The following is a 25,777-nucleotide window of genomic DNA, read 5'->3' as shown; positions in this document are numbered from 1 at the left end:
AAATAGTAAATAGAAATACATCAGAAGTAGCAACTGAAAAATAGATTACTAGGATACTGGAGGCATAAGCTGATACCGATTGTACTATGTTAGAACTAAATGCAGTTCTGAGGTATAAAGTATGAACTGTTTCTTGTAGTGAAAATACGAGCCCACTTTTGTGAAAAATAATGATAGGAGGGAGTCGTGGGAGGCTCGGTATGCCCGAAAGTCAATGTTTGGTCTTTCCTTTCTGAATCTTTTTGCCGGCATTTCACTAACTCGAGGGGTTTTAGAAGAGAGCAAGTGAACTTTTGACTAAGGCATAGCAGTGAGAATTGGGAAGTGTTGTTGTACGTAAACTTAGATGACTACAGGCTAATAGTTTAATCTTTATTTGCCTCATTTGGTCAATGAAATCAACATTGGTGACGGCAATGTGATCTAATTCTTTAATGTTCTAGAAGTGGAAGGCATGAAAAGTAGTACAGAAGTATATTACTTCCACATCAGTAATGTATCTGAGTCTGTCTCAGATTTGCTTAGTTGTTATAGTCTTCTACCTAAGAAGAGTTATTACTAGAATGTGAAAAAAATTACGATAGATTAAACTGTAGGAAATTATTTTTCTTTTTAAATTTCGTTTTCTCCACCTCAGGCTCTTGGTATAACATCTTCCCAGGACAGAGCAATCATTAAAAAAAAGCTAAAGGAAATGAAAGTATCCCTGGAGAAAGCTCGCAAAGCTCAAGAGAAAATGGAAAAGCAAAGGGAAAAGCTTCGGAAGAAGGAACAAGAGCAACTGCAGAGGAAATCGAAGAAAACAGAGAAGTCTTCATCAGGTGCAACAGAGGGCACTAATGAGCAGTGATGAGCAGAAGTGCTGCTGCGGTAGGAAAGTGGAGGCACTTCCAGGGAAGAGGAAACTTATATCCACTCTGGTGCCCCTTCAGCTTTCTTGCATTTGTTACACAGGAGTGAGTACAGAGAAATGGGGCTATGCATAGAATGACTAGGGAAATTTATATGGTGTAGTTTTATTTTCCTGCATATCCAGTTCACGCTCGTTGTTGTTGCCATGTGAAACAACCCCCAGCCCCTCGGTTTGTTTTGTTGTTGTGGACAGCTAACAGATTTCATATTTGTGTGGCGGTGTTTCCTTCCAAACTACTCTATTGAGCTCTGTGTGTTTGGTCACTTCAGTAACCAGCATGATGCCGAGGAGCATGGTCCACTGCTTCACCCCTTCTGAGTAGGATGGCCAGTCGAAACGACTGGGGAACGTTTCTTTGGCTGGGCAAGAGGAGTTGTACTCTGTCCCATGAGAGTTGACTTAACTTTCTAACTGGAAGTTCAGCTTCTTCGCGGTGTTTGGGTACTCAGTTCCGTCTACTGGAGTAAGTTTCACCTTGCGTCAGGACCTTGAAGCGACACTGCTCTGGAAACTCAACTGTTCAGTGACTTCTTCTTATACACTGGAGATAAAGACAGGAGAGTTGATATTGCCCCTGGGTGAAAGACAGGAGGTGATACTCTTTCTGTTAACTGTACAATAGTTAATCCAGGAAGGAGGCAAAGCCTTAAATGATTATGTGGGTTTACACAGAAATCTGAGGATAACATTTATCCTTTAGATATCTGAGCAAGGATGAATTTCTAACTAGAGCACAGCATATAGATCTGTACAAATTTCATTGTGCTCCCTGTGTGTAGGCAACTTTCTTATAGCACACTCCGCTTTCTTTTTCATGTGTTTTGAACAGGAAACTGGGTTTATTTTGGTTTGGGTTGGTTTGGTTTTTTTCCCCAAGAAAAACACCACATCTTCAGATTCATTCTCCAATAAGCATTGGGAGAATAAGCTTTGTGGAGTGCTGTTATGAAGCTGTTGTTGGAAACGATTATCAAACTTGAGTTTGCTGAAGATTTTCGGTTTTTACAGAAGTGCACTTTAAGAAGAGGAAGACGAGGGATTCTGGTTAAAATTAAACTCAGTACATTGCTGTTAAGATCAATGCTGCCATGGAGGTGACAGTTGTAAATCCAAAGCTGCCATATATTGACTGTTTGGTTGATGTGTTTAAGGAATATGCCCACCAAAGCCTGAATTTTTGGACATAGGCTGCAGAATGTTTTGATGGCTTAACAGTATTACGTCCTTCAGAGATTTGTGTTTTCTTGGTATATGAGGCCATCAGCGAAGCCTGCTGTGTAGTTTTCACTATGACAGAAGCCGTGTATAGCTCACACTGCATGGTATTACTGCCTTTTAAGAGCAGTAGTAAAATATTCAGTATTTCTTCAAAAGGATGGACAGACAACAGGCAGATATCCACGAGAAGCTAGAGGTATGAGCTTGCTGCTTTATAGTCAAAGCTAACTACATAGCAGCATTTACAGTTGAGAACCATCCTGGAAGTTGCAGTCTTCACCTAGTCATGCCAACTCATAAATTGTTTAAGATGTTGGTGCAAAGCTAGAATCTTGAACTTAAAAATTTCCCGGCCTCAAAAATGCAAATATTGAATTCCTTTGAAGAAAATGTTTTAGTTTGGCTTGGCTTCTCTTCTGCTCTGTACTTTATGGCATTCAGATTTGTGTCTGTAAAGTTCCCTGAAGCTCAGATTTGAAACAGTTGGAGTGCAATGTTTATAGATAAATTTCTTTTGATCCTAGTAATTTCTTTGACATGTAAAATGCTCTGTAAACTGAGAGAGCCTAGTTCATTCAAAATTAATACACAACAGATCTACTTAGCATTAGCTTTATTTTTCCTTCCAAATCCAATTTCTGCAAGTTTCTGATGTATATTTTATTCAGATCTGAAAGTGAAATTGCCATTAAAAATACTTCCTGATATTTCTAAGGGCTTGTGATATTTTTCTTGAGGTAGACCACCAGCAAAAAAATACACTTGCTAACAAGTATTCTACATTGCAGTGAATCTTTCTGCACTCTTTGTAGGAGAAACTATACGAATGTTTAACAGCCTCGTAAAGCTAGCATTCTGTTATTTTAGGAGGTTATCAATTTATATTTGAGTAAGAGAAGTTATCTGGAAGAAACTGGAAATTTAATATTTTAAATACAATGTTGATAAATGCGTTTGATGATGATTTTCTTTTTAAATTATGTTTACATTGTAGTAACGTTTAAGTGGTTGTATATAGTAATATAAGGTGGTGTCCCAGTTTTATGTTCTTTGTTTTCTTGGAAACCTGAGCAGACTGCTTGGCATTATGCATTGAGTTTTCCTTCTTGCTGCTTAGAACAGTGCCTAGTTAATCTCTTCATAAATCAGATTCTTGTTCCGCAGAATAACTAACTCAACTTAGGTCCTTTCAGGATTTTTTTATTGCTTTGTGGTAATGTTATTTTGTTATTCTCGAACTAAAAAAAACCCAGCAACCTACCTTAAAAAAAAAACAGTAGCTTAAATTGAAAATAAAACCATGAAATGCATTTTGATCAACACATGAAAACTGAGCAAACCAATCAATGTCAAGAGTTTTGCTCTTCTTTCTGTGATAGAAGAGATTATGTGGTTCCTTTTATGAAGTATGGTAACTCATTTTTGGGACGTGCAGAAATGCCACTGGATAACGGACGTAAAGACCAGTTTGAAACTTTTATTACTGTTCTATAGGACCTTTAAAGTTGTGTTGCATTTTTCCCCCTTGTATTGTGTAATGACATATATGAAACAGGAGATACGAATGTCTCCTCATTCTTAACTTAAACTTCATGTAAACCACTTCTAAGTCAGATTAATGTGGGGTTTTGTGTAATAACAAGAAACAAATATTCCATGCTAAGTGACTGGAAAGACTTTCTCTTTTGGCTCATCTGAAAATGTAACTGTTGCCTACTTTTGCATATTTGTTTGTGGAGCTGAAGCAATTGTGAGTACACTGACCGGTCTGGCCACCTTGGAACCGCTGTGCGGGCAGTGTGGGGTTTCCATGCCTTGAGCCGTCCTTCTGGGTCATCTTTATGCCTAGGCGACCGCAGCGGGCTGGTGACGTTAACTTCTCCCTGCCTACGGTGGTAGGCCAGTTCTGTAACCTCTAGTTCTGCTCATTGCTGCGGCATTACCATGTTGTGATATATCGAGCCTCTGAAAGGGGGAAGGTAGGGGCATTAACAAAAAATGGAACTCTGAAAAATAGAAAATAAAAGATACAACACTGCAGGTTACTTGAGTCCTACAAAAGCTAGTGTTTATACTGAGATTCTGGAGAGAATGGTGGCTCCTTGCTCTGTCGACATCAGCCAAACGTGCTGACATTACTCGCTTCCAGCTAGTATTGTCCCACGTGGGGGCTGCAGCTGTGCGACTTGCGTGTGAGAACTCCCAATTCAATTTCAGTCTGCCTGGGCAGATCAGGACAGGAGGTGAGGCAGGAGTCCAACCTGTTCACTGCAGCGCGCGGAGTATTGCCCACTGCTGTCTGCATTTCACCCACCTGCTCTGCGCAGGGCTGCTGATCTAGATCATAGGTTAGGATTGCTCAGTGGAATAAAAGCCAGTAAGAAGCAGCTGAACAGAGTGAAGTGATGTTTGTATCTCAGTGTATACAAATGCTTTTGCTTTTTTTTAACTTTTTAAATTTTTTTGCAACAGTTTCTGTTGTGCTAGGATTCTACTCTGCTGCAGGGATACCCCAAGAATCGAGGTTTTGCAAGAATTGCTGCGCAGCTTTCCTCTGAAGCTTGCTCTTACTGACATTCAGAGGTGCTTGACACTGAGCATCAGGGTTCCTCATACTTCACTTCCTTCAAAGCCTCCTGTCCTCCTGAGCTGCTCCGCCTTCACCTCCTGACTCACTGCTGGTGAGTAAGAGGTGGGCAATGTCATGTGATTTTTGAGAATGAATGGTGTCCCACTTTTAAGTCACAGAAAAATGCCACTCTTGTTACTAGTGCAGAATCGAGTTCTACAGTAGGATGGAAGAGGATCATTGTTTAGTTGTGTTTGGCCAAGAAGCACCACTCCAGGTACCATCACAACACTGAAAATCAAATGGAAACGTATGCACAGATTCAGCTATAGTTCTTCACAGAATCTGTACTGCAGCCTGTACTGTTTCTCGGTGCTGAAATTTAGGGGAGCTTTGCAAGAATGAAGTCTTGTGTTGATTTCTTAGCCATGTGTTTACAGAGAGAAAATACTGTCGAGGCAAAAGCAAAACCCGATCTTGCTTTGTTTAGGTGTGACCTTGTCCCCTGCACTATCATGAAACGAAGTGATAGTGGGGCTGGACCCCTTTAATAGCACTTCCCTCATTCTGTGCTCTCCCTCACCTGAGAACCTCAGGAAACCTGTGTCGTGGTCCGAAACACTGAAAAAACAGCCGTTTGAAAAATGCGGCACAGATTTAATGAAGTTGTAGGTCTTTAACAGTCAAAATGGGCAGAGTGCCCAGAGCAGTTCCATGGTTTTGGTTTAGTCTTGTTAAATTAGGGATTGAAAATAATGAAATCAGTCAGTCTTTCTAGAAGTGTTGAAGTGATCGGTGGCTTGATTCCCTCTTGAAATAAATGTGTGGGGTTTTGTGTGCGTGCATCCATATGTACACACACGGATGTTCATAGGGATTTACGGTGCCCTAGCAGGATCTAGCAGGCAGGCAGCTGTGCCCTACGGGGCTGTGCGGTAGGCAGAGGGCCCCGGGGCTGTCTGCGACCTCGGAAGAGAAATGCGCTTTCCCTAGGTCTCACCGGCGTGCTCACCCCTGTCTGTGCTGCTCGCTTTGCTCACTCTCTTCTTGTGGGGTTTTATGTGTTTTGCAAACCAGAAGATTTTAAAGTTTTGTTAAAACCATATACAGAATGGTCCTCTGCAGGTCCTTCTGCGTGTTGTTCTAGGGTTGGTGTTTTGGGGTGGGAGGTTGGCAGGATTGATCTATTGGAGGTTTAGTATTCTAGGAAGGAAATCCTTTTTTTGTACTTTTAACTCTGACTGATTTCTATTGGAGCGCTTTCTGCAGCTCGTTTTTGAGCGGGGTTGTGAGTGACATCCGAGGTGGCTTACCCACTCACTGCAGTGGAGCGTGGGTCGTCTGCCAATTGCACAGTCCCTTTCGTTAACCTCCCATATGCGTTCTACTGTATTTTTTCCACCTGTAAAACTGATTTTTCAAAGCTGTGACACCTCACTTGTGACATTGAGCCCTCCAATCCCTCATTATAAAATGAGCCTTCTGGTACTAACTGGCAGTACTAACTGTGATACTTTCATTATAGGCATTAAGTAATGATTTGAAAGATAAGCCAAGAGTAAGAACTGGAAGGTCTGGTGGTGGTGCCTTGAGCTGCCCGTTTCTTTGGGAAGTTCGGACTGTCTCAGGAGCGAGCCACAGGGTTTGTGGAACCTGCTCTGCTGAGCTGGGCAGGTTGCTTCTTCGCGAGCGAGGGGAGGTGAGGAGGGCTCGCAGCTCACGAGATTGGGTCCAACCCACATAACCCTGAGCCTCCTGCCGGGTTCTCAGTGGGAGCTTTGTCACTGACACCGGTGGAAGTGGGTTCAGGCCCCAGTGCAGAACCATCCAAAGGGAAGGGCAGTCCCAGGGCGCCAGACATGAGGTGTAACCAGCCCATCTGGAAGTGGGAAGTGCACAGGGAACCTTTTCTGACTCTATACTTTCCCATACACATTTACTGTTTGGACAACTGCTTTTGTGTTTTCCAGGCCTGTTGCAATGGTAACTCACTGGTCACTGACAAGTGTTAGACATACCGCTAGGAGAGCAGGCAGCTGAAAGACTAAAATGCACTGTGCTCACTGTAAAAATTGGCTTCTTACATTGTTTCTTTTTATATGGTTGAAGAGGTGGTTGCGCTTCAGATTTTTTCCTTTTCCTTTTCTTTTTTTTTTAAAGAGGTCCAATGTATATGAAGTGCATGTTATCCTGAACTTTTTGTTTGTACATCTTGGTGTCTGATCATCTGCATGAAAGACACAGTAGTGCCATGTCTGAGCTTGTTCTCTTGTGCTTGGTTGATATGAACTTATCTGGATTGTTGAGTTTTCCCCAAAATAACTTTGGTTAATATTTAGTTATTGGGAGACATTAAAACAAAACATCATGGTGGCCCTTTGTTTTCTTACAGTTTAAATACAAACAACAAAGCCTTGTGGTTTAATTTGTTAGTGTAAATAAATTTCTTGCCAATGAGTATTATTGTTGTTAGACAACGAATGCAATAAAATGAGAAATCCTGAATCTTTATTAGAATTTGTATCGAGTCCTCACTTTTCTGGCTGTTTGTTGGACATTCCGGAAGAAATAATAAATGGTGAGCACGACTGGACAGCTGTTGCTGCAGGGGGCAGACTCGGGGGCGGGGGGGACCTTGCCCTGCTTGTTCTTTCCTTCCTTCTGCTCAGCACCAAAGATTATTTTAATCCAGCTGTTGGACAAATTGGCATGATTCACAGGCCTCCAAGTGGATCGCATTTACAATCTGTAATTATGTAAAAAGAATTTTAAAAAAAATAGAGGAAGAGAATGGCCTTTTTTCTTCATATGCAGATGAAATGCAGCGTGCCGTGTTTTGCTGCAGGTTCATGTAAAAATAGGCTGCCATCACACTGATGCTGGTCAATGTCTGTTTAAAAGACCTGGATTAGTTTCAGTATATAAAAACATTTTACCATTTTTCACTCGAGTGTAGGTTAGTTATAATGGGCATTTTACACATTGAAAGTACAGCAGTTCTTCTGCTGAACGTGTTTAGTATGTCTTTATTTATTCGATTGTAGTAAAGCATTAAATTAGCGAAAAGCAGAGGGCACAGACTGTCCAATTTGTGTAGTCATTCCAGTGGATTTACATCTGGAAAAATCTAGGCCAAATACTGTGCACTTAATCTGTCTAACCCAGTCTGTGTTTCCCAGCGGCTGAATCATAAATCTTGCTTTCCACTAATATGGCCACCACCTGCAAGAAGATGAAAGAATCCTCAATCTGTAAAATTATTATCTTAATTAAAATAGGGGTATCAAGAGGATGTAAGTCCACAACTGACATGTAAAATGTGTCTGCTCCCAGATTCCTAAGCCTGGAGCCATCCACACGCGCGTACTCTACAGAGCAGGGTATTTGCTCTATCCTGCAGGCAGAGGCGTGCCTGTGTTTTCAAAGTACTAAACTGCCCATGTACTTTCTAGAGGGGCCGTGGCTGATTGATGGTGAAGCAAACTGCACCAAGGAACAGCAAAGCCAGCATAGAAATTAGCACCCAGGGACCAGCTCTTTCTCCTCCTGAGCTCCTGCTTCATGAGGTGCCTGCCTTTATTCTCCACACAGTGGTGGAAGAACAGCAGCGAGGAAACGCTACCGCATCAGCCGAAGGATGGTGGCCCCCCCCGGCCCGGTCTGTCTGGTGATACCATTTGGAGGAGCAGCCAAGCTGCTGAGATGTGCCAGTGCGGGCAGGCACAGCCAGCACAGCCACAACCCCATCAGGGGAGCAGCCACTGATAACACGGAGCCTTCAGCTGGATGTCAGCATCTCTCACAAAACCAGGACGGTGATCACAGGTGGGAACTCAGAGGACACAAAGAGCTGCAGGAGGTGCTCTGTTGAGTAAGGACATCTATACTAATGAAAGGAGAGCTCACACAGAATCATGGAATGGTGGGGGTTGGAAGGGACCTCTGTGGGTCATCTGGTCCTGCCAAAGCAGGGTCACCTGGAGCAGGCTGCACAGGACCTCATCCAGGTCCATTTTGAGTATCTCCAGAGAAGGAGAATCCGCAACTTCTCTGGGCAACCTGATCCAGTGCTCCATCACCCTGAGAGTGAAGAATTTCTTCCTCATGTTCAGATGGCACTTCCTAGGCTTCAGTTTGTGCCTGTTGGCCCTTGTCCTGTTGCTGGGCACCACTGAAAAGAGTTTGGCCCCATCCTCCTGACACCCACCCTTGAGATGTTTATAAGCATTTATTAGGTCCCCTCGCAGCCTTCTCTTCTTCAGGATAAACAAGCCCAGCTCCCTCAGCCTTTCCTCGTAGGAGAGATGCTCCAGTCCCCTCACCATCCTTGTAGCCCTCCTCTGGACTCTCTCCAGTAGTTCCTCATCTTTCTTGAACTAGGGAGCCCAGAACTGGACACAGTACTCCAGATGGGGCCTCACTAAGGCAGAGTAGAGGGGAAGGAGAACCTCCCTCGACCTACGGGCCACACTCCTCCTAATGCATCCCAGGATGCCACTGGCCTTCTTGGCAGCCAGGGCACACTGCTGGCTCATGGTCAGCTGATGATGACCTCCAGAATGAGCTGCTCCATCATCTTTCCAGGGATGGAGGTAAGGCTGACCGGCCTGTAGTTCCCTGGGTCCTCCTTCTTGCCTTTTTTGAAGACTGGAGTGACACTGGCTTTCCTCCAGTCCTTGGGCACCTCTCCTGTCCTCCAGGACCTCTCAAAGATGATGGAGAGTGGCTCAGCAATGACATCTGCCAGCTCCCTCAGCACTCGTGGGTGCATTCCATCAGGGCCCATGGATTTGTGGGTGTCCAGATTGCTTAAGTGATCTCTCACACAATCCTCCTCAACCAAGGGAAGGTCATCCTTTTGCCAGGCTTCCTCTCTTACCTCCAGGATCTGGGATTCCTGAGGGCCGGCCTTAGCACTAAAGACTGAAGCAAAGGCGGCACGCAGTAGCTCTGCCTTCTCTGCATCCTCCATCACTGGGGCACCCACCTCATTCAGCAGCGGTACTCCATGGGCACGAAACCAAGCAGTGGCTCAAAGAGGGGCTTCTGCAAGGCTAGCATCTTGCTGTGCACACTGCAAAGCACATGGCCTACTCCCAACTTCAAAGGACCCTCAATTCAGTTTGTTGCAAGTGATTGCTAACTCACACCGTTCTAAAAATACCAGCCGATAGAACTCAGGACAGGTCTTTTAGCAGTGCACGCCGTTGCCACTGGGTGAACGTGAAGCGCAGCAGGTGCCTGCGGCACAGAAGCACCGCAGGAATCGGCTCCGTACAGACTGGATGCTAAACAGAACACGTGACCCACGCTCGGAGGCACTCGCTGTGGTGGAGCGCCCAGAAACGCTCCCTTTGCAGTGACAGACAGCAGTAATTGCTGATGCACCTTTCGCTGAAGGTGCTCAGGACTTGTTTCCCACTCTTTAAGAAAAAAAAAAGCTTTTTTTAAACTCCCTTTGGAAGACTCATTAACAAACCACTCCGTATTGAAGGCCTCCTCTTTTCTCAGTAGGATTAAGACAAATTTATGAAACTGAAGTAATGTTAGGAAATGGCTTAAAGGAGGAAGAGGGAAGAAATGAGGCCAAAATAACAATTATTCTCCTTCCAGTTATTTCAGAAGCACTAGGGAAAGCCAACAGGAGGGTTCGGAAGAAGAACCCGTAGCACAGTCCCTGGGAAAGCCCAGGGGTTGGTGACAAGGAAGCACACCACATCGGTAGCTGGCAATTCTCATTTACAGTCAGTTTTCTCTGGGGAAAAACAAACCCAGAAATCCAGTCACAACAGATAATTCAATGTCTGACAGTTCAGTCATTTGTAATCTGAATTTGAACTTCCAGGTTACGCTTTGTTACTGACATGAGGTCCTTCTCATTTCACACATAAACTCTAATTGCTCAGCTTCAATTCCATTTCCTTTACTATTGCATAGAACTCTCAGACAGGAAGGCTAAAATACATTTATACCTTTATTGGAACAGTCTTGTTGTTAGTAAATCTAGCAGAAACTAAGTGAATTCCCAAGGAATTAAATCCTTTCTGCTGCAGCAGATCTTACCCACGAGACAAACTATAGCTCGCAGTAGAGAGCTCTGTGGAAGACTGTGCCGATAAGCAGCTTTCCCTCGTAGACGGATGCCACCGAGCTTCCCTGCAGCACAGAGCCGTTGTCAGCGTAGACGCACGTCACCGTGGGCTCCTCCGAGAGGATGTTCTGGATGCGCAGGACCTGCGGGAGGAGGGGGACACAGCTGCTGAAATGGCCGCGGGTGGAAATCCTTCGTGGATGGAGGGAACATCAGTACGTTAATTTAAACAAATTACTTAGGTTGATTGGCTGCTAATAACTGCAACCAAGTGATTCCTGGGATAGGGCCACAGTTTCTGCTTCAGTGAAGCGTGGTCCATGAAGACTGATTAATTTTTTCAAGTGGGTGTACAACAGAGACTCCACCTCAGCAAGCAAGCAAGGCACTCACCCCCAGCACGAGGCACATGCACAGCTTTTTCCAGCCCAAGAGTTACTTAATACCTTCTTATTTTCATGCTTTTTCCAGACAGAGTAAACAACTGCCTAGTATCATAAATCTACTGCTATTGAACATGATAATTTTGAAGTGTTTCAGACAAGGCTGAAGTCAAACGGCCGCCAACCAGCCACCTGCACTCGCGGCCGCCAGCGCGCTGATGCCAGCACCTCCTCGATTTCAGGAGGGAAGAAGAATTACAGTGTCACCTACTGCTGAACCACGCTTGCACAGATAAATCATTCCAGTGGCAACGTTTCTGGTCATGCTTTGCGCTCAGTCAATTACTTTTTGTTTGGCAAAGAGGTGCTGGCTCGGTAATTAACACAGTTCATCAAAATCTGATTGCACAGCTACAGCTGCACAGAAAGCAGCCTGAGGAGTCCAGGCTGACTGAGCTAGTGGGTGGAAATCTCAATCCCTAGTTGTCTCCTAGGGATCTGAATAGGTGTTTGTTAGTGAGTACATGCTGTTCAGGCTGGAGAGCAGAGGCTGTAAGCTGTAAGCCAGCTGGGTCTTTGCTTTCACAAAGGCTGGCCAGGCTCTTCTCTATGGAACGCAGGTTAAGTTACACCAGGGCGACCTGAACACAGCAACTTTCTGGCACAGACATAGCCAAGAGACCAGTGACGTCTCTCGAAAGGCACCTCAGAGGCAGGCAGATTTTCAGGATCGTTGTAGAGCAGCTTCAAGCCATTGGGATGACATCCTACCCAGACATCCCCAGTGTGAGGGTCAATAGACAAGTTGTCAGGCAGGGTGTCCAGCTGCAGCATCTGTTCATCACGGAGGAAAAAGAAGAGAGAAGTCAGGCAATCAGAAGTCCTGGAAGAAACTATAACATAATCAGTAGACTTGTCCAAGACTCTCATCTGACATAACTTAGACTGATTTTTCAAAAAATATTTTCTCCCCCAGCGCTGTTCTGCTTTTCCCCCCCGTATGCTCCATCCCTCCTCTGTGCCATGAGAAACCTTGCTGCTCTGCGCTTCCCCCTTCGGCTCCATCACACCTATGCTCGTGGTGATTACTTCAAGTGCTTGGTGGCCTGACCCACACCGAGGCAGACTTCCACCGCGGCTCTACAGCACACCCCAAGGCACCTCTCTGGTTGCTCCGGTGAGGGTGGGAGACCTGAAGCTCTGTAACGGGGCGCACAGCACCTCTGCAAACCCACTGTAGGAGCCACCCAGATCAGAACTTCACACACAATCGGCCTGAAATCTGACATGTCCAGATTGGGGACCAATCTGTCCAAAATTCATATATGCCTCTTTATTTGGAACAGCAGCAGCTTACCTTCACATGGGTTAAAGTCCAATTAGCATGTTTTTCCATAACATGGATATTATGATCAAATACATCTGCAACATAGATGTACCTTCAAAAGAAAGCATCTCTTAGGAATGTGTATGAGTAAGCAGACACCAAAACCAATCAGTTCCTCCTGCGCAAGGCCAGCTCTTCCCGTGGGGAATGCCAGCTCACAGTTCTCACACAGCAACAGACATTGCAAGCAGGACACAGGGCACTGAACTGAAGCCAACCTGCTGAGATGCTAATGTAGCTTCACACTTGCCAGCTCTTCCATTACGACACTGAAGCAGGCCTTGGACCACGAGATCAAAAAATATGCTTTTTTTTTTTAATTTAAGATCACCCGTCTACACCACAGGACTGGTTAATGCAGTTGTACAGACTTTAAGACTGTACAGCATTCCCCACTTGCAGGAATCCTGCCCCGTTAATCCTTGCAGACAATATACACCAACGTCTGTATTGGCTCGTTAAAATGCAGCAAGCTTTGATCTTATTGCACATAAACCATCACACAAAGCAGCAAAAATTGCCTCTAGTTAAAGACGGAGACACGCGACTTCCGTTCTACGCAGCCTCTGTATGGCTTGCGTTGTACAGGTAGCACCTTGCCTTACACCAGCCAGTTCAGACACTTGGCCGCGGAGGTACCACATGTACAAATCAGGATTTCGGGGTTCTTTGGTGTGGTCAAACAAAAGCTCAGGCAAGGAGAAACTTACTTTCTGTCGGGTGAAATGTTAATTCCATTGGCTGAATAAAACCCAGATGCTACTTCTTTAACTTCTTTTGGACTGTAGTAAACAACATTTGACCAAGTTAAACCCAAGAACATCTCCAAGAACATCAAGATGAAGTCAGAGAAGTAGTGGTCATTGGTAGCATAGAAGCTGTCTGGTCCCATAGCTACTATATCATTCACACTACAAAAACAGAGAGAAAACCAAATAAAAGAATGAAATGAGAGATATGAAGGAGCATTGTAGACTGTGCACAGTCCAGACAGGACGTGGTCATCCCATAGACATGCGGGGGCTGCTATTACAGATGGTACTTCAGATAGACACTCTGTTATTTAGACCCCTTTTACTGCTACTTTCTTTTACGTGGGCCAGGACTGTGCAATGCTGAGACCTGAACAGGACCACAGAGCATCAACCAGAGATCTGTCTACCTGTCCATGAGCCCACGGAAATTTTTCTCTCTTTTGACTATGTTCAACTGGAAACCAGAGAACAGGTAGTTGTGACAACTTTATCCTTCAGCCTCTGCTTATCTTAGAATCACTCTGCAGTAGGACATATCAAGAAAATTTTGTAGGCAACAAAAAAAAAAAAGCTAAAAGTATATTTATTTTTACAGTGTAGCAATTTCAGAATAATAGAATATCTGAATATCTGAAAATATATATATACATATATAAATGAAATGGATGCCAAGCTAATTCACTGGCATCAACCACAGCGATGCTTAAGACCGATTTAGCTATACAACTATCAAAAAATCTCATTTACGGAAGGGACTGGAGAAACACAGGTTTTGATTACACACATAAGAAGTAATCAATAAGAGGAACAGGAAAGCTGGTTAAAGAGAAATTATCTCGTAATACCCTAAAACCAAAGTCATCCTACTTTAGATTTTACCAAAGCAGCCTGTTTTTCTGGGGGAAGACAGTATTTGGCTCCAATACCTCGTCAGAAGATCGTGTCGAATGGTTTTCAGGTGTACAAGAGAATTGTCATCTTCTACAAATTTAAACAATTCTACTAGGCTCTTCTGATGGGGATGGTTCACAACAAAGAGGTACACGGTGTCATCTTAAAAAAAGAAATGGAAACAGCTGAATTCTCTGCTACAGTTTGCGTGGCTGAGCACCCACAGCTCTGAAGCAGCCTCCAGTACAGAGCACACCTTGGGTTTGGCGCATTTGTCTCTCAGCTCTTCGGAGGCAGAAGGGCAAGTACCAGTGATGCAGAATGCCACTGCAGCTGGATCCAGATCTCCAGCTGCTCTTCTCCTAGGCTCGCTCTACAGGGAACTGCTGTGCAAACTACATTTTTGCTATTTCTACCATGGAAGAAAGAAATCATGGCTCCATCCTTGTGCCCAAGCCACTGGGCTTTGCAGTCTGACGCAGCAGAGTGATTGGTTGCGTGAAGTAGCCACAGTCGGGCGGGAAGGAGGGCTTGTAGCCCAGCCAGTTTGGGCTCTTTGGTTTATTTACCGCATCCCCTGAGAAAACTCAAGGATGATCCTTCTCCTGTACTCTGCCTAAGGCTGCAGTCCCTCTGCCCAGCCCTTCAGGTGAGACCCCAAATCAGCCACCACTGACTTCTCCAGCACCTTCCCTTGAAGGGTGACTGTATGGGGACGCAGGTCAAGCTGCAGCAGTGGCTCTCTTTCTCTTAATATTTGCAGACTTCTAATTGCCCTGCTAAAACCCTAAGTGAAAGGACAGGGAAAAAGAGAGGAAGGAGAGCATGAAGGGTAGTTTATCAATAGTCAGAGCTTGCCATAGGAGAACATGTCTTGCAGAGGAGAACATGGCTTGGCCACAGACTACCAGAGATTTTGGGAATTTACATAAATTTGGTAATCTACTGTTTAGCCACAGAAGTCTTCATTCTGGTCACTACTACTCCGTGAAGCATGCGTCTCCTCAAAACCCTTGACCCCAGGGTGTGGCAGACGTAAATTGGTAAAATAAACTTTGTGTGGTTTTCAACTCCTGAAACTTTTCCCATGTTTCCTCCACTTTCAATACATAGGACATCCTTCTGTCTCAGACAGTCTGAGATTATTTGCAAAGAAGCTGTCATTTAGAAAAGAGCCCAACAAAGATAAAAAACCCAGAAACCTTTTTCTCTCCCAGCAAGCCCAGGCTGTTGGAGGTGCAGTGCAAAGCAGCAAAGGGATTTCTGTTTGTGCTCTTTAGGCTGAGATTTGCTACCACCTCAGGTTAAAGGTCTCTTTACCTCTGTCTATGTAGGTGCTGATTCCATGAGGGTTAAATGATGCCAGATCAAACCCTCGGCTGACTCTCAACTCCACTGCTCTGGGATTGTCTTCATTCAAATCCATCAAAAATATTTCACCTGGCTTGTCTGGTGCATAGCTCTTTACTCCTGGATATTTCAAGCCCTGAAAAATCAAAACATAAGAAAATTATTGCTGGATAAAAAGTAAAGGGAAGCGTTGCCAGGCTGAAAACAAACCCTTTTTTGGGCTTGCAAGCACACACTGGGGTGTCCTCCTGCTTCAGCCCACCACGCTGCGATAGAGGCCACAGGACGGGCTCTGCGCTGCCGGCGAGCCCTGAATCCCAGCACAGAGAAGCCAGCTGCATGGAGGACACGGGGAGCTGTGCCCTGGGAGCGAGGCATCACCCACTGCAGCCCAGATGGCAAACGCCTCTGCGAACAGGCACGCTGGGGGACAAACGGGCAGCGGGGCGCTGCCGAACGCGCCCAGCGTGGCAACGCCACGGGGAACGGCAGCAGCGCGACAGCTCGCAATTTCTGGCATGAATTTTGCTGTCGTTCCCTGGGTGTGCCTGGAGCATGTAGATGGCAACATCAGCTTTTGTTTTAGAAAATAATCGCTAGCCCTCCTGATTGCAAAGAAAAGCTTGAAAACCTATGTCCTAAAGGCTAAAAAAAACCAGGAACAAAATCAACACAGGAAATCAGATTTTTTTTTTAAAAAGACAGGGAATTAACATACCTTCTTAACAAGGGACAGGTTTGACATTTCAACATTTCAAGTCAGCAGCATGGAAGAAATGCAAGGTTACGTGAGCAGATAAGCCAGCACAATAGGATACATGTGTCAGAGCCACCACCACCACTTCGGTCTCAAGACGTGCACTTGCTCAAGCAGAAGGAAACACCGGCTCAGCCAACACAAGTCTGGACTGTTCCTAAGGAGCCAGCCAGCCTTGTACAAAAAGAGTCCATCCTGCAGTTTTCACCTATGGCTTCCGTAGATAAGGAAGCAGACAAGCCCCTGCAGGGGGAGTGGGCACGGGCACTTACGGAGCTGATGAAAGCCAGTCCATTGGGAAGTATGTCGATGTCTTCTGAACCGGCTTCTGCAAGACAAAGACCAACAGGCGTTTTTCAGGTGACATTAGATATTCCCCATCGAAAAACCTTCTGTTTCATACAATTCCAGCCCTCACAAACGCCCCTTTCTGATATGACTGCACAAGCGATGGAGCTCAGCGGAAAAGTTCGCATCATATTAAAAGCGGTAGCAGAAGGCAGCAGCATGCCAGGTTAGGGAACAGGACTGGGGTTCACCTCTTTCGGGGAGCCGAGGGGTGCCCCTGCGGTGGCTGGGCAGTCTTCCACCCAGCTCCACATGCCCCGGGGCAGCACGGGATGAATCACCCAGTTTTGCAGCAAGCAATTAGCACCGACAGCGAGATTTTTCAGGGCAGGACCATACTCATCACTCAGCCCGCACGCTTGCGTAAGGCAGCTCTGGGAACTGCGCACACTAATTCTCTCGGCTGAGCTGGGAGACTTCATTAAGACGGATTGCCAAATATTTAGCTAAAGCTCTCAAGTGACAGAGAACCTACTATATCTTTAACAGCTAAGTGCTTTAATAGTTAGACCACACTTCTAACTGCGGGTAATCATTTCCAATATTGCCAGTTCCTGTAGTTCCTGTAATATTTTTCCCTGCTAGGAAAATAAAATAAAATGAAATAAAAGCCCTTTAGTGAGAGCACTAGAGCAATTTTAGGCTTTGATCAAGCACTCTCCATAGAGCTTTTAGTCCAATGCTGAAGCATGTTTGCCATCCGCTCCCCTGAGAAGCCTTCCCTCTCTTCTCCAAAGCACCAGCATAAACAGCATTCCCCACAAGCCACTTTCCAGACGATGGCTGGATTAAACCCACCTGGGAGCATTTGCTTAAAGGAGGAAATTGTTCTGCAGGTTTTCTTTAACAAAACCACCAACACAAAGGTTTTCCACCCAGCTTGTCTCATCTCTCCGCACGCCATCCTGCTTGGCCACAGACCACCCCTGTGACCTTAAGTGGGTCACACCACCCCTGGCACTGCAACACCTCCTCCCAAGGGAAGCACCTCCAAAGTTAAACTGGGTTTATTGTTTGCTTTTGTGTAACTCCTATTTAACCCAGCACTAGTTAGGCTGGGCTGTAATTCATCCAGGGGCGGTGAACAGCCCCTGTGGGGAGGAACCAGAGCCCCAGACTCACCCGTCCAGGCACATTCCTCCCCAGCTCAGCCCTGGGGAGACACAGTGGCAGGGCTTCACGTGGAGGGATGGGGGACAGTGACGGTGCCAGCTCCTCCTCAGCCTCAGCAAGACCCTGCTCCACCCCACTGCACTAACAAGTGGAGCATCCCCATCTTCTGAAGAGCAAAAGATCTGAAGATGCGTTTTGGGGAGAGCCAGCCCGCTACCCAACATCCTGGGTTTTGTTCTGAAGTTCAGCTGGGCTCAGGCAGGAGGTAGCCATCTGCGCTGATGCACCCAGATCACTGAGAGCCTGTGTTTTCCAACTAAAATTTTGAATTTGCATTTTTTCAGCTCGGCTCACGCCCTGGTTTAAGCCACAAGCTCCTTGGTCTCTTTAAGCCTGGGTTCATTTATAAAATGGGGTTAGTGGCGACTCCCCACTTCCTGGGATTGCTGCAAAGGTAACAACAGAAATAAGTGCAGAGAGGCTTAATTACCATGGCGATGTGAGCTGGACAGATAGCTTTTGTTGGCAGAGCATGCTGGTGAGTGAACAGAGATAAACATTTATTGCTACTGAAATAGCAAGGCTGCCAAGCAGAAAGACAAGCAGGCTAACTGGGAGCAGGTAATTAAAAAGTGCAAATTTCTGGTGCAAGGAGTATAACAAGAGCCCTGCACCCAACTGCTTTGAAAGAAACTGCCCAGCACAGAGCATTGCGGCCACTTCTCAGCCAGGTCCTGGTATGTGTGGAAGAGAGCAGCGAAACGCTGATTCAGCATGATCCTGCTGAGCCAGCAGTGCCGAGGCAGCAAGCAGGGGACGGAGAGAAACAGCCGGACACTGGGAAGCTCCCGGGATCTCCCGCAGGACCCTGTTTTGGGAGGGCACTGGGCTGTTGTCGCAGGCACCGTACGGGACAGCAGAGTTAGGAACTGATTTATTAGGTATCAGTTACCTCCGCTATACTGCTTAATTGTATCACTGAGCCCAGTTTATCCATGGGATTATCTGAATAAGCAGCATTTAAAAAAAAAAATTAAAGATCCCAAGAGAAATTACTGTCTACCCTAAAAACATTTATTTTTTTGTTGTTCTTTATTTTATCTTAGTATGATGTATTCTGCAGATGCATCCAACAAAAAAAAAAAAAAAACAACCAAACTGCCTGGATTTCATGTCCAAAAGCAAGTGACTATTTCACCTGTATCCCATGAATTGTTCCAAGATGCAAGTATTTCTAGCAATTTCTATAGTAGCTTCTTGAACTTCAGGAATTAGTTCAGGATATATGGTTAGTTTATTATAAACCAGTAATATGAGTAGACACTCATATAATTCAGAAGATACTGTTTATTCTACAAATACAGCCCTTCCTACATATCTGTGAATGAGGTTTAGGACAAGCTGCAGTTTTTTATTGGTTGGTTCAATGTTTGCTTCTGTGCTTGCACTGCACAATATTTGAAAAGCAGAATAGATCAAAATCTGAAAAAAAAGTGGGAGAACCGATGAAATTGCGCAGAAAGAAAAGGGTCCACTAGAGAATTTTTCAACTTACTCTGTGTTTGCTTCCTTTACTACGCATGCATGGTTTTTAACATAATTACAATAGACTGTACCAGATGCTTGTTCTTTTATGTATGCAGACGGATAGTTTAAGATTTAGGTTGTTCGGAGCTGACCCAGCTCATTACTTCTGTCCCATTTAAGAGGTCAAAAGGCCTGTTTTAAAATTTAAAATAAAGACAGATTGTTTCTTCATCATAATATTTTAAAGGAAAAAGGCCCAGGAGGACCAAGATGTCCACGTAGAAAGATATCCCTGCTCAAAGTCACCCACAGGAGCAACCTTACAGATCTGAGTACAGCAAAACCGCTGGTCTGAGTAGTGCTACGTGGGCAGTGTCTAAATGTTACAGCTCCTTGGTCTCCCTGAGTAATGAAACACCTGCCCCAGTCATATTAAAGAATTTTGGAAGACACTTGTGTGAACATGCCATCTTTTAAGTTTGCACCAATCCTTTGTTATTTCTCTTTCTGCCACACTGGACCTGCTGAATTAATTTTTGGCATTTGAATTTTTCTAAAGAGCAGCAAACAACGGAGTGAAGGGAAGGCAAGGTGCAGAGCTCTGTGTGAAATGACGGTGTTACAGGAGCACGGCGAGAAGCAGAAACAAAGCTCTGTAAATTGATCTGCTGCTGCCTGTGAGCAGAGCCGGGTTCTCAGAATTCACCTAATCTCCATGTAAACATCAGGCACCAAAACTGAGATATCATTTGGAAATTAAACACAACTGTACTTGTGATATGCAGCTTTCCTTCTTTCCTCAACAGAGCAAAGGTGTTGCAAAAGGTCTTGCAAAGACTGCAATACTGATATGCTTAGAAGAATTACTCAGAAATTATTTTGATATGAATCCCCATTAAACAATTATTCAGAGCCTTGTATGAGTAAATTACAGCTCAATCTAGAAGACCTGGAAAGTTTTTTCAAATGCAGCTTCTTCTGCACATAACCTCAGGCAAAGGATCTCCACATATACTCATTCATGGCAGTAATTTGACTTTACAAAGATGTTTGATTCCTGACACAAGGAAGAAGCAAGACTTATGAAATCAACGCAGTGACTCAGCAAGCTCAAAGGCAAGGCTCTTAAAGCTCACCCAATGACTTTTTACACATGCAAACTCCAGGTGAATTTCTACATAATTCAAGACATTTCCAAAAATACTCCCAGCCACTGAGCGTGTATTAAGTTTAAAAATTATAATTTGAGGGAAAGGGAGACACAAAAAAAGTGATCAATTTTAAAGCTACCCATTTTACACTCCGGTTATCCTACTGGGAGAAAAAAAACAAGGCAGAAACATTGCCAGGTGCTAAACACACAACCCAAAGTACAAAGTCTACACTTCAGCCGCTCTTTCAAACCTCTCTGCAAACCACACCAGGGTGACAAAGACGGCCCCTTGCTCTCTGAAACCCTGCAGCCAAATACTGCAACTGCACCAAGCTCCTGCCTGCCGCCCGCGAGGGCGGGTGATCCAGGCTGGCATTTAGCAGCTGCTCCTTCGCCACATGCTGGTGGCCTTCTCCCAAAGCTTCCACCCTTGCAGCACGTCCCGTCTTCAAGATGTCGCCACCTGACAGCCACCTGTAGGTACCTGCCTGAAGAGCCAGCACACTCTCATCTAAAAGCTAAATAGTTTCCTAAGTGGCTGAGAAAGGGAGAAGTGTTTGCAAGGTACTCATCTTCAAGAAAAGGAACAGCAACATGAAATACCAAAGGCAAAAAATATTACACCAAACTAGCTAGTTTTTCAGTACAGTTTTCTTCCTGCAGCTTCTCCCTACCTCAAAGTCCAAGTCACAAATGAAAGTCAAATTAGCACTTTGTTTTCAGGATCAGGCTTGGAAGCTGGCTTAAAGGAGTAGTTTCAAAATAAGGCTGCACAAAAGCAATGCACTCAGTTATTTCAAGCACGTACCGATCCCTTTAATGAGCCGGCAGTTCGGGAGCGTTACTGGGGCTATTTCCCGTGAAGCATTGAGTCTGTTCCTGCAAGTGGAAAGAGGAGGGTTAACAGCACACAGCCAGTTTTAAAACAGGAAACATTCCTAGCATAGTTTTATCTTAGTTTTACTGTCTGCCGTTTTTTTATCTTAGTTTTATTGTCGGCCATATTGCAGCAACCAGTCAGACATACAATACTGAATAAGCAAGACCCAGAACTGACAACAGCAATTGCTCCAGCTGACTGTGATGGTTACACACATCCAGGGACCAAGCGATTCTCCTACACCGAGTATCTTCAGCAACCTGACTTTGTTCATGAGCTTCAGTAACAAGCTTTCATGACCCACCACAGCTCAAATGATAAAATAACATAGCCACACTTTCTTCAGGTTTCAGCCACCTAAATCTAGTAGCACTCCGCAGTTAGGACCAGCAATTCAGATGAGAAAAGGGCGACCTTCTGCCCCAGCCCACTGGCTATTTTTGGTGACCAGGCCACCAGCAGTTGCATTTTCTTCATTTCTTAGTCCACATTCCAAAGTAGCAATGGCATTGCTGCAAGGCAGCACTACCCCTTTCCTAACGACAAGCAAGGCTTGGTAGTACAATTTTCCTGTCCCTTCCCTTTCTCTCCTGCTACCCACCCAGAGCACCATCCTTCATCAGTGCTTATTTCATTCCCGAATACCCACAAAAGTCGATCTCTGGCTCATGCTTCACTGGACGAGCAGATACAGACAGGCACCTACACGTGCGTTTCTATTTCTCCATCTCCTCCATTCCAAGTTGCCTACAAATCTTCATGAAAGACACCTCACTACCAGGACTGCTGTGTTTGACCATGGTAGTCTGCAATGCCATAAGCAAATATGTTCTGTTTCTATGTAAAAATGTCAAGCTAGCATATGATAATATTTCTTCCTTTCTTTCTTTTCCCAAAAGAAAGCATTTAAACTAACATAGTTACTCCTCTGCTTGTCCATCACACACGTGTTGAGGCTGTACTTGCTTCAACCACAGGAAATTCCGAATACAAAGATCCCATAGCAAAACTTAGCCGTGTTTATGTTGTAGTTTTAGGCATAAACTAAACAGCAGTACCAGTCTGTGGCATGAAAAACATGTGACACAGCTGAGCATCGTATGGTACGTCAGTCCTGCCTTTTTTCAACCACTTAATTATGAATTCTAAATTGCATCAGCGCTGTATCATTGACACAGGTTGTTAACATAAGACCAGAAAAGAAAAGAAAAGAAAAGAAAAAAAAAAAAGAAGAAAAAAGGTCCAAAAGGGCAGAGGACAGCAAGGGAAAGGAGCCAAGTTAAACTCTCCCAAGCCCTCTCCCCCAGCTCAGGGGTCATGACAGCGAATTACAGCGGCTTCCAGCCCCCAAGCAACACTGGAGGGGTATCGACTCCCCCCTTGCCCCCCGGCATCCCCGACAGCCAAATCCATCAGGCCCCCAAGACTGGCTTGGGGTGTTCATGCCCAAAGTCTGCACTGCTGCCCGCTTAGGGCTTTTCCCTCTCCCGTTCACATCAGCTTTTCCCGGGCAGACTGCAAGCCACCCAGCACCAACAGCACAGCAGGAACGCAGCCAGCAGCCAACGAGAGATGATGACATCCCGACAGCACTCCCAGGGAAACACTTCATGGGCTGGAATGAGAGTAATTCAAAAGGACACTGATCGCAAGCCTGCAGCATATATAGAGGCTTTTCCAAAATGTGTCAGTTTATCTGGCTCAGACAGCCTTTGCTACCGAGCCAGATGGCCTAGATAACCAACTGGCCGTGCTAAGACCACAGCAGACCTGCAAACTGGGTGGGGGTTCAAATTCAAAAAATGCAGGAATTTTGCTGCTTGGTGCAACTCCAGTGCACAACACCCTTCCCAGCTCTTTCCAGTTTCAGTCCTCCACTCCCTGTCCCACTCTGTGGCACACAGACCACAGGCATTGCCTTGCCTTCAGCAGCAACCTGTTGCCTATTCAGACCTCTCTCCCTTACAGTTTTCCTCTTCTCTAGACTAACCAGCCCCACATCTTTGGGGTTTTCTTCCCTGATAGGACTGAAAATCGCCTCCTATTTTTGTTTTTGCTCTCAATTCTTTTCAAACTGTCAGCATCTTTCTGGAAGCACGCCGCTGTTCTGAACCCAGTATGCAAGCTGAGAACCGTATCAGCACAGGGTGTTATGATAACACTGTATGTGTATACATAAATATATATATGAACAATAATATCATATGCATATTGTTCTGAGGAAAACAGTATCACAGTATATTTCATATTCGAGTTTTATAAATTAGCTCAGACCTTTCTTCAGAGAAGAATTAGCAATTTAAAATGTCAGTAGGGAAATCTGTAATTTCCGTTGACAACACGCAAGAACTTCACCTGTTCTCTGCTGCACAAGCCCTACTCAAGTCCATTTGGTAGCTATCAGGAGCATAATAAATGCATAAACAAACCTGATTTAAGAAGAATTAAGCTTGTAAGACACAGGTAATAATTCTTCAAGCCTTATCTTTTAAGCTTTTCAGGGATTCTTGTGTCATACTATCTAGACACAAAATACCAAACTCAGAAGGAACAAGAAGTCTTTGCTAATTCCTGGCTCCTCGGCAGGGGATGGATAACAGCGAGGCCTGGCAAGAGTTAACACTACCCACAGTTTCTCCTCGCAAGGCTGCGTTAAGCAATTTTAGAGTACTTTGTCATCTGAAGTTGTTTGTTTCCAAACTCCGCAACCGTCTTAAGACCGCTGCTATGCTGCGACTTGCTGAAACCACAGCACCCAGGAAAAACCCACAGAGAGCTACAGAGACTGGGGGGATCCTATTTCTGTCAAAACATTCTGCTTTACCAGATTCCAAATATTGCATTTGTTAACTTGACCTGGGTGGAGGGCATGAGGTCTTCAGACTGCTTTGCAACAGCTCGTCCCACTAAAGCCCGGGAGCGTTTTCCAGCTCCACCATCCCAGCTTGTGCAGCTCCAGGGCAGGAGGGTCCGGTTACCACCATGGTTATCGCTAATGCTTGCGGTGGATTCAGTGCAAGATGCAAACAGATCTATTTGAGGTACCTGGGTTCAGGGGGTATAGCCCTCCCTCTGTAATTAGCTATAATTACCATCTACCCAAAGATCAATTAGCTGGATGTTGTTGCTTTGAAGTCACGTATTTCAAGTCCTTGTGGACATGAGCAAAATTATAATGATCCAGCTGCCTTGCAACACTAATTCACCATCACTTTTTCAGTTACGTGTTTAGTAGCGTTCAGGACAGGAGCTGCTGTAACACCAGTGCTCACGTTCACACCTCAGGTCCCACCAGCAAGACACAGCTGGGCATTGCAGCTCAGAGCGAGTGAGGTCCCAACTTACGATCACAGAAGCCCATTCTCCTTCAGAGGAAACCTCGTGTACACCCGGTCTATGGTTGTCCAGAGGTCAGCTTCAGCAGAAAGTAACACAAGAGTTTCTGGCAACCTTATTGTTCGACCGGTTGGCCAGAGATGAGGTATAATCTGCAGATACCAGTTCTGGCACACCTCTGGTAACTGGCAGCCTCAACAAAACCAGAGGTACCAGGCCCCCGGCCCAGGGCACCCTCTCCCTTTGGCCCCCTTGACCCCAGCATCTCGCCGGTGGGGGGGATTTCACATCCCCCTTACTGCAAAGGGCAAACCCGCCGGAGAAACACGTCTGGAGCGAGTTCACCCTTGATGGAGACTGGAAAGGGGACCGCTGAGCAGGGCAGTGCCCAGCTTTTCTCTGGGGAAACCCGGCTCCCTTGATAATAATGATGATGGCGATGACGGCGACGAGGATGACGATTACCCCTTCCACTCTGACTGCAACCGGGCTTGTGCCAGGGCACCTTTCCGCTGAAGTTACTCCCCAGAGCAGGAGCTGAAGTGCTGGGGGGGGGTTCGCCCGCCTCCCCCTGCCTCCCCCACCCCCCCGGGCCGGGGTCGGCTCAGCCCCATCGCGCGCCGCCGGCACCGGGACCCGCGGCTCCGAGACCCCGCAGCCCATCCCGCCCGAGCTCCCCGGCACCCCGCGGCTGCCCGCACCCCCGTTATCCCCCCGGGACTCACCGAAAGCCCAGCAGCCGCTCCCCCGCCAAGGCTGCCGCGATCCCGACGAGAGCAACCGCCAGCAGCTTCCCCATGGCCGCTGCCCGCCCGCTCGCCCGCCCGCCCGCTCCGCGCTCCCGGCCCCGCCGCCCCGCCCCCGGCGCCCCCCCCACCCCCCGCCGAGCCGAGCCGAGCCGAGCCGAGCCGCCAAAAGTTTCCCTCACAAACGGAGCTGGCTGTCCCGGCCGCTGGCTGCTCCGCGCAGGAGGAGCAGGGCCGCGGAGCCGCCGTGACCGTCCCCGGGGCTCCCCCCGGCAGCACCACCATGCCTGCTAAACCATGTCCCGAAGTGCCAGTTTTTTGAACACCTCCAGGGATGGGGACTCCACCACCTCCCTGGGC

At 46.0% G+C, this 25,777-nt stretch overlaps 2 protein-coding genes across 8 annotated transcripts in view; one reads left to right on the top strand and one right to left on the bottom strand.

The window, feature by feature from the left end:
- PPP1R9A (protein phosphatase 1 regulatory subunit 9A) overlaps window positions 1-7,211 on the top strand; it is a 158,058-nt gene extending 150,847 nt beyond the window's left edge. For 3 of the 5 annotated variants that reach the window (XM_075419316.1, XM_075419317.1, XM_075419315.1), the window contains one exon: window positions 638-7,211. In XM_075419316.1, coding sequence (XP_075275431.1) covers window positions 638-850 — 213 coding nt within the window. In that variant the 3' untranslated portion in view covers window positions 851-7,211. The remainder of the gene's footprint in view (window positions 1-637) is intronic. The other 2 variants (XM_075419319.1, XM_075419318.1) reach the window with 1 other exon arrangement.
- An 81-nt stretch (window positions 7,212-7,292) lies between these two features.
- On the bottom strand, window positions 7,293-25,494 carry LOC104330912 (serum paraoxonase/arylesterase 2). Of its 3 annotated transcripts, none has more exons than XM_075419321.1 (10): window positions 25,397-25,494; window positions 21,264-21,334; window positions 16,587-16,642; window positions 15,528-15,693; window positions 14,243-14,369; window positions 13,272-13,472; window positions 12,532-12,613; window positions 11,880-12,008; window positions 10,764-10,934; window positions 7,293-7,446 (listed from the first exon to the last, which is right to left on the bottom strand). In XM_075419321.1, exons 1-9 carry the CDS (start codon window positions 25,468-25,470, stop codon window positions 10,776-10,778), a joined length of 1,065 nt encoding a protein of 354 aa, XP_075275436.1. In that variant the 5' UTR covers window positions 25,471-25,494; the 3' UTR covers window positions 7,293-7,446; window positions 10,764-10,775. The 3 variants fall into 3 exon arrangements, with proteins under 3 accessions (XP_075275436.1, XP_075275437.1, XP_075275435.1); XM_075419322.1 differs by lacking the exon at window positions 7,293-7,446 and adding an exon at window positions 7,726-7,922; XM_075419320.1 differs by lacking the exon at window positions 7,293-7,446 and having other exon boundaries at window positions 10,657-10,934.
- Window positions 25,495-25,777: the final 283 nt, after the last annotated feature.

Source organism: Opisthocomus hoazin, chromosome 4 (genome assembly GCF_030867145.1).
Source record: "Opisthocomus hoazin isolate bOpiHoa1 chromosome 4, bOpiHoa1.hap1, whole genome shotgun sequence".
Classification (NCBI taxonomy): domain Eukaryota; kingdom Metazoa; phylum Chordata; class Aves; order Opisthocomiformes; family Opisthocomidae; genus Opisthocomus; species Opisthocomus hoazin.
This window is presented reverse-complemented; position numbering and strand designations above follow the sequence as displayed.